This window comes from Calonectris borealis, chromosome 1 (genome assembly GCF_964195595.1).
Source record: "Calonectris borealis chromosome 1, bCalBor7.hap1.2, whole genome shotgun sequence".
In the NCBI taxonomy this organism is placed as follows: Eukaryota; Metazoa; Chordata; class Aves; order Procellariiformes; family Procellariidae; genus Calonectris; species Calonectris borealis.
The window spans coordinates 190044333-190061112 of NC_134312.1; the positions used below are offsets into that span (position 1 = coordinate 190044333).

Here is a 16780-nt window from a genome sequence, read left to right on the forward strand (position 1 = left end):
CGGGGGCTTTTCTTGCCGCAGGCAAGCGGAGGAGGGCGAGCCGCAGCAGCTCCTGCCCCGGCCCGGATCGGCGGCCGCAAGCCAAGGTGGGTGGGCGCACCCCCTCCGGACCGGTGGGCAGCATCTCCCGGCCGATCGCTTCTGCGGGCCGGGGCCGGGGCCGGGGTTGGGGCCGGGGCCGAGGTCGGGGCCTGCCCACCCCTCTTGGGCCGAGCGGCGGCGGCGGGGCGCGGCGAGGAGGGGCGTGCGGCGGGGCGGCCGGCGGATGGCGGCCCTCGGCATCGCCTGCTGCCGCTGACCGCGCCGCCGCGGCCCGCCGAGGTGAGAGGGGGGCGCCGGGCCGGGCCGGGCTGGGCCGAGCCGAGCGGCGGGGGACGGGAGCGGCGGCCGGCAGCCTCGGGCCCGGAGGGGGGCGGCGGCGGCGGCCGGCCGCGGCGCCGCGCGGTGTGGGCGGCCGAGGCAGCCCGCTCCCTCCGCCTCCCGCCGGCTTCTCCGCGAGCCCCGGCCCGGGATGGTGAGTAGCGGCGGCCGGTGGCGGCGCGGACCGCGCCGGGGGCGCCGGCGGCAGGAGGGGCAGGCCCGGCTGGGCGAGGGAAGGCCGCGGCATTGTGAGGCGGCGGCGCGGCGGGCTGCTCCCGGCCGCCGGAGGCAGGCTGCGGCCGGGGCCAGGGTCGTGGGTTTCGCTCCCAGCCCTCCTCCCGCGTAAGCCCCGCTGCCAGTTTATTCTTCGCGGGGGTCAGGGTGACTCCGAGGGCCGCCCCCCGCGAGCCGCGGTGCCCGACGGAGCGGCTGTGATCCCCGGGGAGGCCATGGCCGGCGGCTGGGGAGCGCGGCCGGGCCTGGCAGGAATGCCATCGTTTGGGCGGGTGCCGGGGGTCCTTCCCTGGCAGGAGGGGGGTTGTAACCAAAAGCAGTGAGGGAGCTCCTGCCCGGACAGAGGAACAAGGAGGTGAGCGCAGGAGTGTGCGTTGGCGCTGCCCCTGTGTCCTGCTCTCGGCAGATTGTCAAACCGAGTCGATGAAACGGTGTTACTGGGGCCGTAACTGCACTGAACCAGAATTGCTTATTTCTCCAGGCCTTTCTAACTTTCTGAAGGCTGAATGTGTTGGATCTACCTGGTACTTCTGGAAAAACCTTTGGTCATGAAATAACAGGTTTAAAGGTACTGCACCTGGAGGTCAATCGTTCCATGCTAAAATGTCTACACTGACCCTCCATTAGGTTGCGGTTCCTCTCGATGGGGTGAGCAGAGTAAAGCTCGTTGCTGCTGGAAGGAGGAGCTCCCATCTCCCTTCCTCCTGCCTTATCTCCGCGGGACCCTTTTTTTGGGCTGATTGAACACACCAATCTGACAGAAGGCTGGTGAAATTGCTCATAGGAGGTCCTGACAAGGACTGGGGACCCTGCAAAGGAAGGGAGGTGACTAGCTCAACTGCTTGTGGAAATGCAGCCTGACTTGGTCAAGTTTTATTTAGAATACTTACACACCATTGCAGGAAACTTGTAATACAAGAGCTATCTTTTTGTTTTGTTTGAAGCTTGGTGAAATTTTGGTTTTGCTTTCAGCCTGCTGCTGGCTGATAAACCCAACTTCTGTGCTGAGAAGCATGCTAGATTAATTTCTCTGTGGAGAGTGGGAAAAAGCTGCTGTGGTTGTTTTGCCATTCTTCCTCCTAATGATAAAACTGTGCAAGTTGCTCTTTCTGATGGATGACATCAGCTTTCTGGGTTTGTACCCAGAAAGTTTATGTAGCTCCATCGAAGGAAGAAACTGCTGTGCCTTTTGGTCCGTGTGCTACGAGTGGGGAATTCCAGGGCCATCCAAACCTGGATCAGAAGTTACACAGAGAAATTCCCAATGAGAAACTTGAAATGTTGCTGTAGTTCCTCACACAAATAAGTTGCTAATACAAAGGGTTGTTTCAGTCCACAGGCAACTTACTCTCTGAAATTAATGTCCTAAAGAAGACACAAGGTCAGCTGTCCCAACCAGTCATACAAGTTTTCAGTATTTTTGGTTTGGTGTTACTGGTGGTGTAAGAGGGGGGAAAAAAACCTCATAGACTTGCCCATTTCCTTTTTTAAAATCCTAGGTTTTTAATGATGTCATATAATGGTTTTGACATTCAGTTATATTTATAAAGCATAATTATTTAATTGGATAAGTGAGGTTGGAATGCACCGGGACAGTTTTATTTGGATCATGAAACCTTTTTGTATATGTTTTTTGTATTTTTAGGAGCATGAAAGTCTTCAATGTTTGTCCTGCAATTTTGATGGAACGTGTTGTAGTAAGCATTTTCTGCAGTGGTTTGTAGTCCTCACTGTCAGGCATGCAAAGCTGCTTTTCCAGCTCCCTAACTAAGAAGTAAAATCCTCCCTGGTAAAGGAGACGGACCAGAGCAAATATTTTCTGCACTGTGAATTTCCATTTACTAAAAGATGGAGAACTGTCATTTTAGTTTTGTAGTTATTATCCTCTTAACACATGAGCAAAACTGATCTTTGTGCTGCTATCATGGCTAAAAGCTGTGACTACAAGTTGGAAAGAGGGAACTATTCATAAGGAGGAAGACTCAAAAGTATGAGGCAAAATCATCCTCTTCCTGTCATCCCGTGCTTTTTAGCAGTAGGAAGAGGATGGAAGAGAAACCTTGGTTGTTCTAGCATTGAGAGGCACTTCAAAATGACTTTCTTGTCACAGAAAACGAAGTTTCTGAATGGGATTTGCGGTCTTATAGGAAACCTTAGGTGGTAAATGGTGTCATTAGTCCTGGGGATGAGTAGAAAAGCTGGCAACTTTTTCAAACTCTCCTTATCCAAACAAGCACAGGGAATACCCCTCCTCCTCGTCACTGGCGAAGAGTGGAAGGTTTGCCTGTACCTCTCAAGATGGCTCTTTACTGTGAAGTCTTGCTGGGACTGTATCTGTCCTTTTGTGAAAGAAACTCAGAATTGACCTTGCCTTTCTTCCCTGTAGTTATCTTTGCTTTGGTGTTGATTTTATTGCTCTTCTTGTCCTGTGCGGCATGGATCTTCCCTTGCAGCTCTCCTCTTGGCTCCTACATTTGCCACTCATAGCTCTTTGAGGGGAATGGAACCTTAGTAATAACATGAACGCTAATTAGAAGAGCTCATTCATATGCCTTAATGTCACAGGACTACTTTAATGATTTTTTTTGTGATACAACTTTTAATTTATAAAAGGAATTTTATTACATATATGTATGAATACATATTGTATAATATGGAAGGAATTTATACAAGGGAAGCATATTTCTAATTATAGCTTTAAATTAAGTGTTTGAGAGTTTTGGCTAATACAAACCATGACCTTTTTTGGTCTTCATTAGCTATTTGTTTTCTTAGAGCATGCTGTAAATTATAAGGTGTCTGCATCTAAGACCTCTAAGATCATCGAGTCCAACCGTCAACCCAACACCACCATGCCCACGACACCATGTCCCTAAGCGCCTCATCTACACGTCTTTTAAATACTTCCAGGGATGGTGACTCAACCAGTTCCCTGGGCAGCCTGTTCCAAGGCCTGACCACTCTTTCAGTAAAGAAATTTCTCCTAATGTCCAGTGAAAACCTCCCTTGGGCGCAACTTGAGGCCATTTCCTCTCGTCCTAAAAGTAAAGGATTTTACATGATAAATCCTCTTCCTGTAGGTCCTGTCCACAAAAAGAAATTGCTGAGGCATGAATGCTGTGAGAATGGAATTGGAAATAGAGATTGCAGATGAGTGAAAATGGTTAACAGTTTTGTTTCATGATGAATTATCAAGGATTATGGGCAGTTGTTCTTTGAAGTATTTTAATTTTGTTCTGAGTAGCTCAACATTCACTTGGTTATTTACAAATTTTGCAGGAGCAAGAGAAAAGCTAACTTTTAAAGTGAGTGGTGACTCCCCTTTGTCTTTGCAGGTAGAGCAAAAAGCCACATCACATATTCTTCAGCTGAAGAAATTCTGAAGCTGGGCTTTTTCAGTCACCTTTAATATTGCATTCTTACAGTAGCGGTGCATGGGGTTTGAAACTGTAAGCTTTGGATGAGTTGAGCAAGCAGAGAGTAATCACATCTTAGCAGGGCTTATCGGCTGGATCTCTTTTGTGAAAATCCAGTTTCTGGGTATTGCATCAGTGGAGAAAGATGTAAGTCTTGAACTGTTATTACGAGTACATGAGTTATTTTCATTCAAAGTCCTTGCTGGGTTTGGCAGGCCTTTTCTTCCTGCATTTCTATCTGAGAATCCAAAAATGGTTCTGCCTGGACACTGAGCTGTTCTTGTGCCTGCCATCTGGTGGCCAGATACCACAGCTAACTGGAGTGGTTGCAAGAACCCAGCAGAGGATCTGTCTTAAGGATATTCAAGAAAAACGTAGATCCTTTTCTCACTGAGCCGTGTCTTGGACGGAGATTGGTTTTTGCATGGTTTCCCTGGAGGAGAATTGCATTTTATAATATCTGTTGGCATCTTTCTTCTCTTTCCTAGGATATGATGGAGCTCCTAGAGGAAGATCTCACCTGTCCCATTTGCTGTAGCCTGTTTGATGATCCTCGTGTCCTGCCCTGTTCACACAATTTCTGCAGAAAGTGTCTGGAAGGAATTCTTGAGGGAAACGTGCGGAATGTGCTTTGGAGGCCATCCCCTTTCAAATGCCCCACGTGCAGGAAGGAAACTCCCGTTACTGGAGTCAACAGCTTGCAAGTCAACTATTCCCTGAAAGGTATTGTGGAGAAGTATAACAAAATCAAAGTAACTCCGAAAATGCCTGTGTGCAAAGTGCACAGCGGGCAACCCCTTAACATTTTTTGCCGGACAGACATGCAGCTCATCTGTGGGGTTTGTGCCACCCGTGGTGACCACACAAAGCACGTGTTCTGTTCTATTGAAGAAGCTTATTCCCAGGAGAAGCGGGCTTTTGAAACCCTGTTTCAGGGCTTTGAAACTTGGCGTTGTGGAGATGCCCTCTCGCGGCTGGATACCTTAGAAACCAGTAAGAGGAAAGCTCTGCAGATGCTGACCAAAGATTCTGACAAAGTGAAGGAGTTCTTTGAGAAGCTGCAGCACACGCTGGAGCAGAAGCGAAATGAGATTCTCTCTGACTTTGAGACCATGAAGCTTGCAGTGATGCAGGCCTATGATCCAGAAATCAATAAACTGAACACAATTCTGCAAGAGCAACGGATGGCTTTTAACATCGCGGAGGCCTTCAAAGATGTGTCTGAACCCATTATATTTCTGCAACAGATGCAGGAATTCAGGGAAAAAATCAAGGTGCTCAAAGAAACCCCTTTACCTTGTTCCAATGTGGACATCAGCCCAACAATGAAGAGCTTTGATACCAGCCAGTGGAATGGAATAAAACTAGTTGATGTGGACAAACTTTCCTTGCCTCAGGAAAACAACACTCTTAAATTCAAGATTCCCTCAGTCTTTTCGCGCAGATTTATAGTGACCTCTCTTATTTGCTTGCTTACTCTGGCTGTCACCAGAATGTCCTTTGTGGAGTCAGTTGTTGACAATCTCCAGTGCTGGAAATCTCAATTCTTTACAATTAGCTTGTCCTATTTGGCAGATACAGTGGAGATAGCAGATCATGCAGTCTTTTACTGGGAACAGATGACAGATGGAGCTTCACTTCTAAGAGAAAAGTGTAAAAACTATACGTTGGTTGTACTGGATAATGTTGCACAGTTTGTGTGCAAATATAAACTGTTGTGAAGTCCCTGCTGAAATATAAGAACTAAGAGAGATCTGATGAAGAAAACATAGAACTTCTTAAAATTAATTGGTTTTTTAAGACTTCCAGTGAAAACATTCAAAGATTCAAAATGTTTCCAAAACATTCATACTGTTCACATAGTTTGAGCACTGATAAACTGAAAGATGAAATGGAGCTTTGAAAAACACATTGTTTCTGGATTCTTCTTTCAGTGGTGATTATGGGAATATTATTCACTGTAAATCATTTTTCTTACCAACATATAGGGCCAAACTGTGTACTTAGTTTAATGATAATGTAATTGTAGAGTAAGATAAAAAGTGTCACTTCCTAAAAGGTCATAGTTAAAAAAATTTTTTTTCTAACTGGGAGGTGGTTTGGAAAGAGAAAGAACAGTTGTGGTTGAGAAGAGCGCTGTACCGAGAGGTTGTTGAGGACTGCGCCTCCACTGCAAAATACAGAGTGCATCATTCACGTTCTGGAACCACTTTCTACCTGAGGATGTTACTTCTCACTGAAATAGATAGATGTATTTTTTTATATAACCAAATGTTGTAATTATCCTGTGCATTCAGATTACTGTAGATACTGGTTATTGTTTACATGTTCTATACAAAAATATATCTTCAGGGCAAGCATAAATTCTAGGGGTAAAGAGAAATCAGCTGAGGTTGGTAAGAGAAGAACAAGCTGCAAGACAGTGTGTACTTTGCAGATAGTACGTACTTTGCAGTCTACTTTTCCAACATCAAATTGTTGGGGTAACTGCGCTGTCTCGTTAGATCCATGTTTCTCTGAAGCCACACTTTCTTAAAATGTGGCCTTAATGTAAACAGTTTAGTGCGGTGGAAGGCACGTATGGGTCAGCCACAGGAAGGCAGCTTGCGCTCTAGCCCTGCAAAGGTGGCAGGTAGAGTAGTTTCTCTCCTGTCCCTCTCTGTCTCTCCAGATTGTAATTCCGAAAGCCAAGAAAAATGATGGGATGATTCCTTGGAACAGAGTGCGTAACATGACAGGAGCATGGATGTTGTTGGTGTTTGGAAGTGCTTTAGCAATGTATTTTCGTGTACCTTGATTCAGGAATTAGTTGAATTTTCTGAGTGTATTGACTTGGCCGTGATTTAAAGTGAACTGTAAGCTTGAGTTCTCTGAAGTGCCCTTCTTTAAGAGCACATGATACTGAAATGTATTGCTTGAAGCACATCTAACCTCTTTTTGCAGTGGTCCTATGAACAGCATTATATGGAATGAAAACATCTAGTTGACATTTCCGGGAAACAGATGTAATGCGTGCCATACTTTGGGGATATTCGTTGGCCTCTCTCAAGGTTTAATAAGCTGTCACGGTCAATTCACTGTCTTCCAGTAGTCCTTGCAAGCTGTTCATTTCAAAAATAAAACATTAAATTCCAAGAATCAAAGTTTCCAAGCAACCAAACCCTGCAAACAAAACTATTGTACATGATATTTACATCTTTGTTGCCTGGGAATCCTGTCGCTGCTCCACACCTCACTCCAAACACTTGCTGAAAGCACTGAATGGTTCTTGCAGCTGCAGATGCCTTGCTGTTTAGGAAAGATCCAAGTCACAAACACGTAGATCAGAGAGTTACAATTCTTGAGTGCCTGAGATAGCGATGAGTAACCGAGAGCTGGTCGTTCTGAGCGTGGGAGGTGTGAGATTTGTAACCCGGGCTTCTACCTTGCAGCAGTTCCCTGAGTCCAGGCTAGCGCGGATGTTGAACGATGATGACCGGGAATTTAAACTGGTGAATGGCGAGTTTTTTGTGGACAGAGATGGAACTTTGTTTAGTTACATCATGGACTTCTTGAGGACTCTTCAGGTCTCCTTACCTACTGATTTCTCAGACTATCAGAGGCTGCAGAGAGAAGCAGAATTCTATGGGCTCTACCCTCTGGCCGACCTCCTGAGCCAGGAACACTTGCTGAAGCCGAGGCTGGAGATCTTGGAAGTGCACTTTTTTCTCCAAGAGATGCTGTCCTTTTTCCGGATCTTTGGTTCCTGCAGTACCACTGTTGAGACACTAGCTGAACAGATCACTGTGTTTACAGGGCAGCAGTCAAGACAGAGCTGGAACACCCCTTTTCCTTCTCAGAAACCACTCATTCCGCTTCCTTTGGAAAGACCTTCTCATCACGACATGGCTTTTCAGTGTGGTACTGACTACTCTGCTGGTGACCAGTTTGTGGCCAGGTACTCTCCCTAGTGTGACTTCTCATTATGGAAATGTCTTCTTGACTTCTAGTTCATGAAGTACAGGCCACGTGCTAGCAAAGTCCATTTTAAAGAAACTATCGGACAGCTGTCTGAGAGAAAATAAATATTTTTCCTTCTTTCTGCTAGTTTAATGTTATCTTTTTCTAGTTCTGAAATACCCAGTTTAATTTCTGTTACACTGATTGGCCTGTTCTTCAACTTTCTAAAATACTGTTCTTGATGCTTGTTTTTGAGTTCTGTTGGGTCTTTCTCTCTCTCTGCCCTTTCCTCCTCACTCATTCTCCCAGGCTTTAGAATTTCACAGCATCAATGACGTTCCAGAAGACTTGAAAAACACAGAGTAAAATGAAGCGAAGGAAACAAAATAAATAAGGAGTGAACTACTGGAGAAGCCTAAAATCTCCACTAGCTCATGGTCCAAACAACTTTCGTATGGAAAAGAGGAAAAAAAGAACGCCTAAACAGGGTTGAAAACACCAGTAGAACTAAGATTACAATTCAGGGACTGGAAAGTTTTTGTAGAGCCTTTTATTGGGGGGAGGGACAAGGGGTAGATTATTAACTATATGCTACACAGTGGGTTTTCTTTGAATTCAGAGCCAGGTTCTGTTTTTATTAAGATTACTGTATATCAGTGATTTTTGTGATAGGAGTATTGTATTCTAATGACAACTTACATTTTTTAAAAAAGCTTTTGCTGGATGTCTCTATTGTATGGAGACACGTTCTTACTGTATAAGAAAATGTAACTTAATTTGTCCTCTGTGGCTGTTAGAACATCTGGAATTTTATGGAAATTTCATTGAAATATTTCCAAAAGGGTTATTCTCTCTGAATATATGAATCAACGCAGCAGTCTTTTGATGATTTAAAAAAAAAAAAAGAATAAAGTTTATCTTTCTTCTAGCTTTCTTTAGCTAAGCAAGTAGAAGAAAAACTACTTTGCATTTGCAGAGCAGCATATATTTATGTGCCAAACCTCAACTTTATAATGTATTACTGATTTTAATAGACTAACAATTTATTGAGTAGGTTATGGCAACTTAAATAGTGGGGAAAATATTCCTGATTCTTTCCTTTATTTCTTCAGACTTGATAAAAATTTTCCTCTGCAGATCAATAGAAAAGCTTATCTTGAGTAATGAAACAAGTCAAGTTTGATTAAGTTGCCTGCTGAATTTCTGTCGACTTAGTCTTTGTAGTGACATGGACTCTTGCACCTTTTTTGTGCTTTCCATGAATGTTTGGTGTACTTTCCTGTGAACTGTGGAACAGTTTCACCCCTCTCAGCTTACGTATTTTGTAATAGTATTTTTACCTGACTTCTGTTCCTTGCAATGTCTGGATAGATTCTTAAACTGTACTTTATATCAAGTAAAATCATTTGAGGCAATGTGAAAATGATTTTCGTACTTGTTACCACAAGACCTGCTGTACAAGGTAACTTTGCAATAAATGTCACTGTTTGTAGAGAGAGATCCCGTGTAATGAAAAGGGATGCTGTTGGGGTGGATGTGACTTCACTGTCCTTTCCATCATTTACTCTTACCTGAAAAACTGTTGCAGCATTGTATAGAGCATGCCATTCACTTCTCTTCCATTAAATGAAATGAGATGGAGGTTATCACATCTATTGCTTAAGAAAGTAAGTTTTGGAGTGGGGGTGAAAGAGAAGTGCTTCTTCCCCAACATGTAGCTGGATGAACTGAGAATTACTGTTCTTATAATGAGGGAAAGAGTTAAATTGTCCTCAAAGGAGGAAAAAAATATCTGGAACCTTGCTTGCTGTAAACCCGTGCAACTGTGCTGACCTGCACCGTCTGAGGACCTGGTTTGTTTTTAAAAAAAAATTGATTCCATCCTTCAGGAAGTAATTAAAGTGTGTTGTAACTGCTTTTTTTTATTTTAGGTATGTTTCCATAAAGCCTGACAATAGAAAGCTGATTAACGGTACTAATGTGCTAGGCCTGCTGCTTGACACTTTACTCAAAGATGGATTTCGCCTCATAAGCACCAAGACAGTCTCCAGTGAAGAAAAAATCAAATGCTACAGTTTTGAAAGGATGAAGAGGGGAGCAGGCCTTACCGTCACAGTGAACCAAACCCCAGGGAGCTCCGGAGTAGCACAGGCAAAGAGAAGCCAAGTGCAGAAAGGGAAATAAAGGCTTTTCCTTTCATCTTTTGAAGGTGGAAGAGGGGTGTGTCAGCACTAGTGGCCTTTTTTTGTTGCCTTGTTTGAAACTGCAACTATTGAGGGAAGTAACAAACAAACAATTTTTTTTTTTCAAGTATTTGGAAAAAAAAATTGCTTTCCTGTCTTTTACCGCTCCACCCTCTTCAACTCTAAATAAAAGAACCACAGATTCAATACTGGTTTTGTGGACCAGATTCCAGCATTTTCAAGGGTGGTTTTTGTTTTTCTCTGTGGCTAAAATTTATATTAGGACTCACAAAAAATCAGCCATTCCTTCTAGAAAATCGTTTTTATGTTCTATGCTAATCTGTAAGTAGATTTTAAATACATGATAATACATGTAGAAATAAAGCGTGACACAACTGTCATCCTAACAGTTTGGCTGCAGGAGGAATGCAAACCTCAACGATTGAATATTTCTTCTACTGTCAAAAGATACACATACACAGATTCTCTTGCAGTAGCTGAAAGCAACGTGACGGAAACATCCCAAGTTGTATTGCTGTGTGGCTCCAGACATGAGAAAGTGGCTTTGTGAAGCCACCGCAAGTGTCTGTGAAATAACGTGTTACTGTCTCTTGCAGAATACTCCTCTGTCCTCTCCTTCTACTCCAAAGGCATTAAGCTCTTTGTCAGTGCTGAGAATTAAATGATAAAGGTCTTTGTGAACAAAGGGCCGGTTAATTTTTAGAGCTTTAACTATAAAAAGAATGAAAAAGTGATAAACAGTCCTTCAGATAGAAAAGTTAGTACAATTTTAAACAAAATGGTACAAAAGATTTCTTAACGCTTGTTAAATGCAAAACATATTTAGGAGGAAGGCTTGGCAGAAGTGGCTTTAAAAGCCTTGGGAATGTTAGCCCTGTACAATGCTTTGTAAAGATACCAAAATTAGCTCAGGTACCAGGAGAGGTAGGTTAACGAGGCCTTATAAATTAGGAATCTTTTGTCCTCCCTTCAAGGCAAGGAAAGAAGATAGCAATAACTTCAAGGATTCATTATTTGAATCCGACTTTTGTTGTTGATAAAACACTGTCTTTCCAAAGTTACAAACAGCCAAGCAGAGCTCGTTTGGGCTTTCTTGGCTGACTAATTAGGTCTGGCTTTTCACTAGCTTTAAAATGTGAATTTATTATTTTATTTGCAGCACTTAAAAGTGGGGGTGGTGGTGGGAATCACCCGTCTGTTTCTTGCCCTTAGGAGTTTCAATGAAATGGATCTTCCCCGACTGGCGGTGCCACTATCGGACATCTCTTTTCTTTTGCTACTGCTGTAGAACATTTTAGCTTGACACAAGTTCAGCGGCAACAGTGAGGTCCTCTTCGCTTGTACTAGAGCTTTCTGGGTTGAGAATAACGTGATTATGGGACGACATCTCCTAAGCTGCTTACAGGTTATATAATATAACAAAAGTTGAGGAACATAGGAGTGGATGCTTTCAGTTCAAATGAGATTTTTTTTGTCAATAATGTCAATATGTTCATATTTGTCTTGATATAAGACATTTTTTACAGTGAGAACCATCATTCACTGCAACAACCTCCCCAGGGATTGGTGGAATCCCCATCGCTGGAGGTTTTCAAGATGCGGCTGGACAGGGTGCTAGATAATCTCATCTAGGCTCCCTTTCCCACGAAAGGTCGGACCAGATGATCTTTCGAGGTCCCTTCCAGCCTGGCCTGTTCTACAATTCTGTGAAGACCTTCTGTGAAGGTCTGTGTCAGAAGGCTTATCATGGTGGACTTTGAGGTCAGACTGCTGATGGCAGCATTCAGGTGACAGAGCAGACAAGCTGTATGGGATGACTGTCCCGACAGGTTGCTGTACTACAAAGACAACGCTACTTGTTTTCTAAGTTCATTTTGAGGTCCGTGTACTGACCTTCCAGAAAAGTCCCCATTCCTCAAATTGGGATAAAACTGAAACCAATAATGATGAGTATTGAGTGAGTCAGTGACTGGGAATATTGTTGGTGAAGAGACTTGCCAATAATAGCAAGAAACACAAGACAAAAGTGACAACTTTTTACAGGGAAAGGAAAAAAAAAGGACTTGAGGCTGTATTTAAACATCACACCTTCAATGATGGCTGATAGCAGCAGTGTAAACTGAGACCAGTTTCAGAACTCCTTGTAGTAACAAAATTAGTCCACTTCACCTACCGCAGAAGTAGTGAGTTTATTTTCCTTGCACCCACTTTGAAAATTGAAGTTTGGATTACTTTTTTTTAAATAAAGTGAAAGAAAATATGAAATATTTCCAGTTTTAAAAAGCCCTGGGGTTTTAACCTGTGCCATCACTCATACTCCATGGCTTTGGCAAAATGAATATTCGGTACAACCATTTCAGTAACAACTTGTGATGGGCTAGTGCTGAACACTTTCTGGTTCCCCTCGTGGGTTAATTTTTATGCAGCCCAAACATCATTCTATGAATGTAATATTTTGGCTCTGGAAAAACATACCAGTGCAAGTCCCTGTGCTGTAAAGAACCATATATGCTTTACTTTGACGTCGTGTAATGGCTCGCTGTGAGACTGTGCGTCTTTTTGAAGTGAAGCACATGATTGTCAGCAAGTTTGGATTCCCAAAGTTCTTCTAGCATTTATTCTTACTTCGCACTGAACTGAGAAGTGTCACCTTCTGTCACTTGTGCACCTGCAGGGAACATGACCAGGCCCTTACACAATGCTCTTGGTTGGGGTTTTTTTTAACTGCCAGTTGCCTAAGTAAGTTTGAGAGCATGTGTGTGTGTCAGTAACCTCATAGAAATTTGGTGAAAGTGTCCGACTGAGACCAGTAGATAACCATGAAGATAGTTTGGTATTAAGCTGGTTCTTCAAAGGAAAAGCACCTTCCTGGATTTCTTCATACAGAAAGTGGAAGCAGCCATGGTAGCTACAGGTGTTGTAGCTTCAAGCTATAACTAAATGGCAGTAATCACAGAGGAAGGGGTGAAAGTATGTTTGTTTGCAGACAAATGAATATAAAAATAGCATCAATTTACTAGGAGGATCTTCAGCTGGCCTGGGTAGCTGCTGCCCTCCACCTTGCAAGATTATTTCTGTTACTGTAAAGTGTTGCTGAACCAGGATGGCAATTTTTCTGTGCCCTCTTTGGAGTGGTATGCAGCGCATCCCACAGGCATGAGGCAGTTATTTACAAGTAGCCGCCAATATTTTTACTGCGCCTTCCCTTCTGAGGTCCCGAACAGGCAGTGATGCAGCAGAGAGCAGACTGCGTCGTGTGTCACCGGCAGAGTGGTTCACAATGGTGCGTTTCCACAGAAGATAATGGTTGTACAAGTAGAAATGAATTTGGCTGATGGAAGCCCAGGTTGGCTATGAGTCTGAGTGATTTTAAAAGCCTTCTGGTCAAAACCAGATTATGTGTTAAACTGAGTACTTTCACCCAAAGCTTGGCAGGCAAGTCTACTCTAGTATCTCACAATAAGATCTCTGCCGGACTGGAGCGTATTGTTGGTGACTTGGTTGGCTTTTGCATACGACCGAACCAGGAGCTCTGATCGCTCACATCTAGCTCTATTTTTGATTAAACCGGAATGGGATTTTGAAACATCTAGACATTTTTCTCCAGTGAAGTTGGAATTTGTGATCACTGACAACTTCTTCCAGTCATTGCCAACTTTCTCAAGAGAATTCCTTTTTCCTGGGAAGGTGCAAAATTTGCTGATTTCAGTAAACTTACTGCTGTATTTGCCTTTTTATTCTTCCTTGGATTCAGCAAAAATGTGCAAACTGTTCTACTGCCTGAGATGCTAGAAATTGCCTGCCGTAGCGCTGAGGGGCAGCCCTCTCGCTCACTTATGGTGAGCGGTGAGCTCTCTTCTGCTTTTTAACACACAAGTGGACTCCCAGAACAGGAAAATCGCTAGAGGGAAAGGAAACTAAAAGGTAAGAAAACGCGGTCACTCTGTCCCGCATGGACTGCAGTTTACATGGCAGAAGTAGATTGTTTAAATAGCTTGATCGTCTGATAGCTTGCTGCTAGATTTGCAAAAGGCAGACAATTCGGAAAGACAACACCTTATTTGTCTTATATTTTCTTTCTTGTTTTCTTTCTTATTTTATAATGTTACTCATTTCCCTCCCTTATAGTTGGATTTCATCCTGTATTTCTATATTCAACACTATCAGGGGCCTGATCAATACAGTCTTGTGGATATCCCAACAGAACAGAGGCACCACACTTTTTCCATCCCCCTGTTCTTACACCATGTTGACTTCCTTTCATAGTAATTGATTACATTTTTGTGCTTGTAAGTAACTTTTTGTCTGCTTCTTTACATACTGGGAAGTTCTCTTATGTCCTTCTTATCTCTTTTGGGGACAAAAAAAGATCTCAAAGTCTGTTCTGACTTTGGAGAAACTTTTCTCCACATTGGGCTGTTCCCACTTTTTACCTATTTTGGTTAGTTTCCAGTTTTCCAATGCTCAAAAATAACTCCTTTAATCTGAGCTAGCAAGGCTGATGTGCTTTTGTCTGTCTGTGGAGGGGAAAATTCTAAGGTATATCCAACACACAATCTGGGTGATACTGCGTTTTGATCCACAGCTGAATTCAGTACCAGAAAGCTGCCAAAGTGGATCAGGAGTCCTGTTTGAGATCACACCGAAGTGTTCATAGCTTTGAATTTTTTTTTTTAAAATTTGTTCCCAGATTGCTGGAAAGTGTTATTGAATATTCATTGGGAAACAAGCTGGGAGCTATCCAAGAGGGGGCGGGGGACTCATTGCCTCTTATTCCTTCCCTCTGATTTGTGCTGAACCATTGCCAGGCTTTAACTTTACAAGGTTTATTTTTATTGATTTTCAACAATAAACAGTGGGAGTATCTACAATAAAAGATTTACAGCGCATCACGAGGAAATACAACTCCCTACCAAATATTATATTGATCTATTCCCAGATGCTACTGAAACAGCGTATAAAAGCCCAAATCAAGTCCAGTGATGGAGAACTTCCTCTCTCTAGTGACAGATGCGTATGACTGTTATGTCTTCAGAAAACAATAAAAGGGAAGGGAGTGACTCTGCTTCTCTGACCATATCTTCAACAGCCCAGTTAAATCTGTCAACTCAATGTAATCCACATAAATAAAGAATTTGGGAACCAAGGGAACTGCTAGTGCGTCTGCAGATTCCCATTCTTTGAAGCTGCCTCTCCTGCTGCAGTCAGGCCATAATTAGTCACAGAAGGCCTTGTTGTGACTAGTAAATGGATGGACCAACAATGATTTGAATAGTCTGGAACCGGCTGGAGATATGCCTGGAGCCCTGAATATTCTCAAATGGGTGGGTGGGATGTAAATCACTAGTCATCGCATAAAATACAAATAAATCTGACTTCTATTAAAAAAAAAGGGGAATGTCGGTTTTCTAGACCATCGTGTAGTTTCTGCTGAAATAACCCCCTGAGGTGTGATCTGATGTGTAAATTTTTCCAAGAATCCTTCCTCCATTTCTACTCTGTTTCCATTCTAATGCAATGGTTCGGTAATTGGTGGCTTCTTTCTGGTCAGAAAGATGATGAATGTAGCCCTAAAGGTTGGAAAGAGTAATGTGTACAAGTCTACTTTAGAGAATGAATTTAGGGCTTTGCTTTCTAAGCAAGTTTCTGCTACACCAGTCAGCTGAGTGCTTGCTGAAACTGTGAAGAATTAAATGTTGCAACATTGTTCCATCTCCATTGGAAAAAAAGGCAATAGATTGGAAACATCAATTCTCGGGTTTTACTAGTACTTTGGAGTCAGGAACTCAATTTTCTTTGAATTTCAAAGGCAGTTTGTAGCTTTCATTGAGGGCCTTCTGAAAAGACTGGTCTATGGTTTTTGTTTTTGTTCCCCAGTGATAACTAAACTGAGTAATAAAATAATTGCTGACATACCGTTTTATTTACAATGTTGTATTCAACAATAAACAGAAGGCATGCTGATCCTTCTGCCCTTTAATCTTTGCGTCTTTTTACTATGTCTTCAGCTTGTTCCTCGGCCTGGTCACTGGTGGAATAGAGGAAAAGGCTACGTGATAAGGGCAAGCAGAGATCCACAGAAGACAGCAAACTCACTTCTTTCCCATTACAGAGAGGGAGTTAAGGAATAAAATTCAGCTGGAAAGAGTCGGGCCTTTGTGGGACCAAAGAGACACAACTTATTGTATTAAAGCGAGGACAGTTAACAGAGTTGTCAGAAATTTCAATGCCACCGGACAAGGAAAAGCAGAAGATCTTACAGGCGTGAATGAATGGGTGGGTGATAGCTGCTAAAGGAATGTGGAAAAGGCACAGAATGACTTAGATGGGAGACTTAAACATTCAGGAGACTATAGGGAGGTTTTATTTCTTTCCAGTGTGTTAGGTAAGTGGATCTGCAGGACATCTTACATCAATAGTTTGCATACCTGAAGAACAACCTTTCTCTCTTGGAGGTCCATTCTGCATCTGCGCTATGAAGTGAAACATTGCAGGACCCAGACATAAGATGGGCTAGTCACGTTGATATCTCACATCTGGAAAGAGAAGCTAAGCTTTTGGTGGCCGAATAGACAAACTCTGCAGATCAAAATACCGGCACTGCTTTGGCAGCGCTGGGATCGTAAG

The 16780-nt window shown here is 43.0% G+C and overlaps 2 protein-coding genes and 1 long non-coding RNA gene across 10 annotated transcripts in view; 2 read left to right on the top strand and 1 right to left on the bottom strand.

Annotated features, from left to right (window-relative positions):
• TRIM13 (tripartite motif containing 13) lies at window positions 1–8089 on the top strand. Of its 6 annotated transcripts, none has more exons than XM_075139673.1 (2): window positions 1–86; window positions 4499–8089. In XM_075139673.1, exon 2 carries the CDS (start codon window positions 4502–4504, stop codon window positions 5729–5731), a length of 1230 nt encoding a protein of 409 aa, XP_074995774.1. In that variant the 5' UTR covers window positions 1–86; window positions 4499–4501; the 3' UTR covers window positions 5732–8089. The 6 variants fall into 6 exon arrangements, with proteins under 6 accessions (XP_074995774.1, XP_074995773.1, XP_074995769.1 ...); XM_075139672.1 differs by lacking the exon at window positions 1–86 and adding an exon at window positions 255–321; XM_075139668.1 differs by lacking the exon at window positions 1–86 and adding an exon at window positions 411–514.
• KCNRG (potassium channel regulator) lies at window positions 7370–10557 on the top strand. Its single transcript, XM_075139674.1, has 2 exons — window positions 7370–7947; window positions 9881–10557. Exons 1-2 carry the CDS (start codon window positions 7370–7372, stop codon window positions 10131–10133), a joined length of 831 nt encoding a protein of 276 aa, XP_074995775.1. The 3' UTR covers window positions 10134–10557.
• The window catches only part of LOC142077689 (uncharacterized), a 23079-nt gene continuing 14529 nt past the window's right edge, over window positions 8231–16780 (bottom strand). For 2 of the 3 annotated variants that reach the window (XR_012671969.1, XR_012671970.1), the window contains 2 exons: window positions 10605–10803; window positions 8231–8296 (listed from right to left, as the gene is read on the bottom strand). This is a non-coding gene — a long non-coding RNA (uncharacterized LOC142077689). Of the gene's footprint in view, window positions 8297–10561; window positions 10804–16780 lie in introns of those variants that run through there. The other variant, XR_012671967.1, reaches the window with a different exon arrangement.

Bases quoted from the DNA above. Each gene is read 5' to 3' on its own strand.
- KCNRG (XM_075139674.1), top strand. From the start codon at position 7,370: ATGAGTAACCGAGAGCTGGTCGTTCTGAGCGTGGGAGGTGTGAGATTT. The intron at 7,948-9,880 runs GTACTCTCCCTA...TTTTTATTTTAG, and splicing joins GGTGACCAGTTTGTGGCCAG to GTATGTTTCCATAAAGCCTG.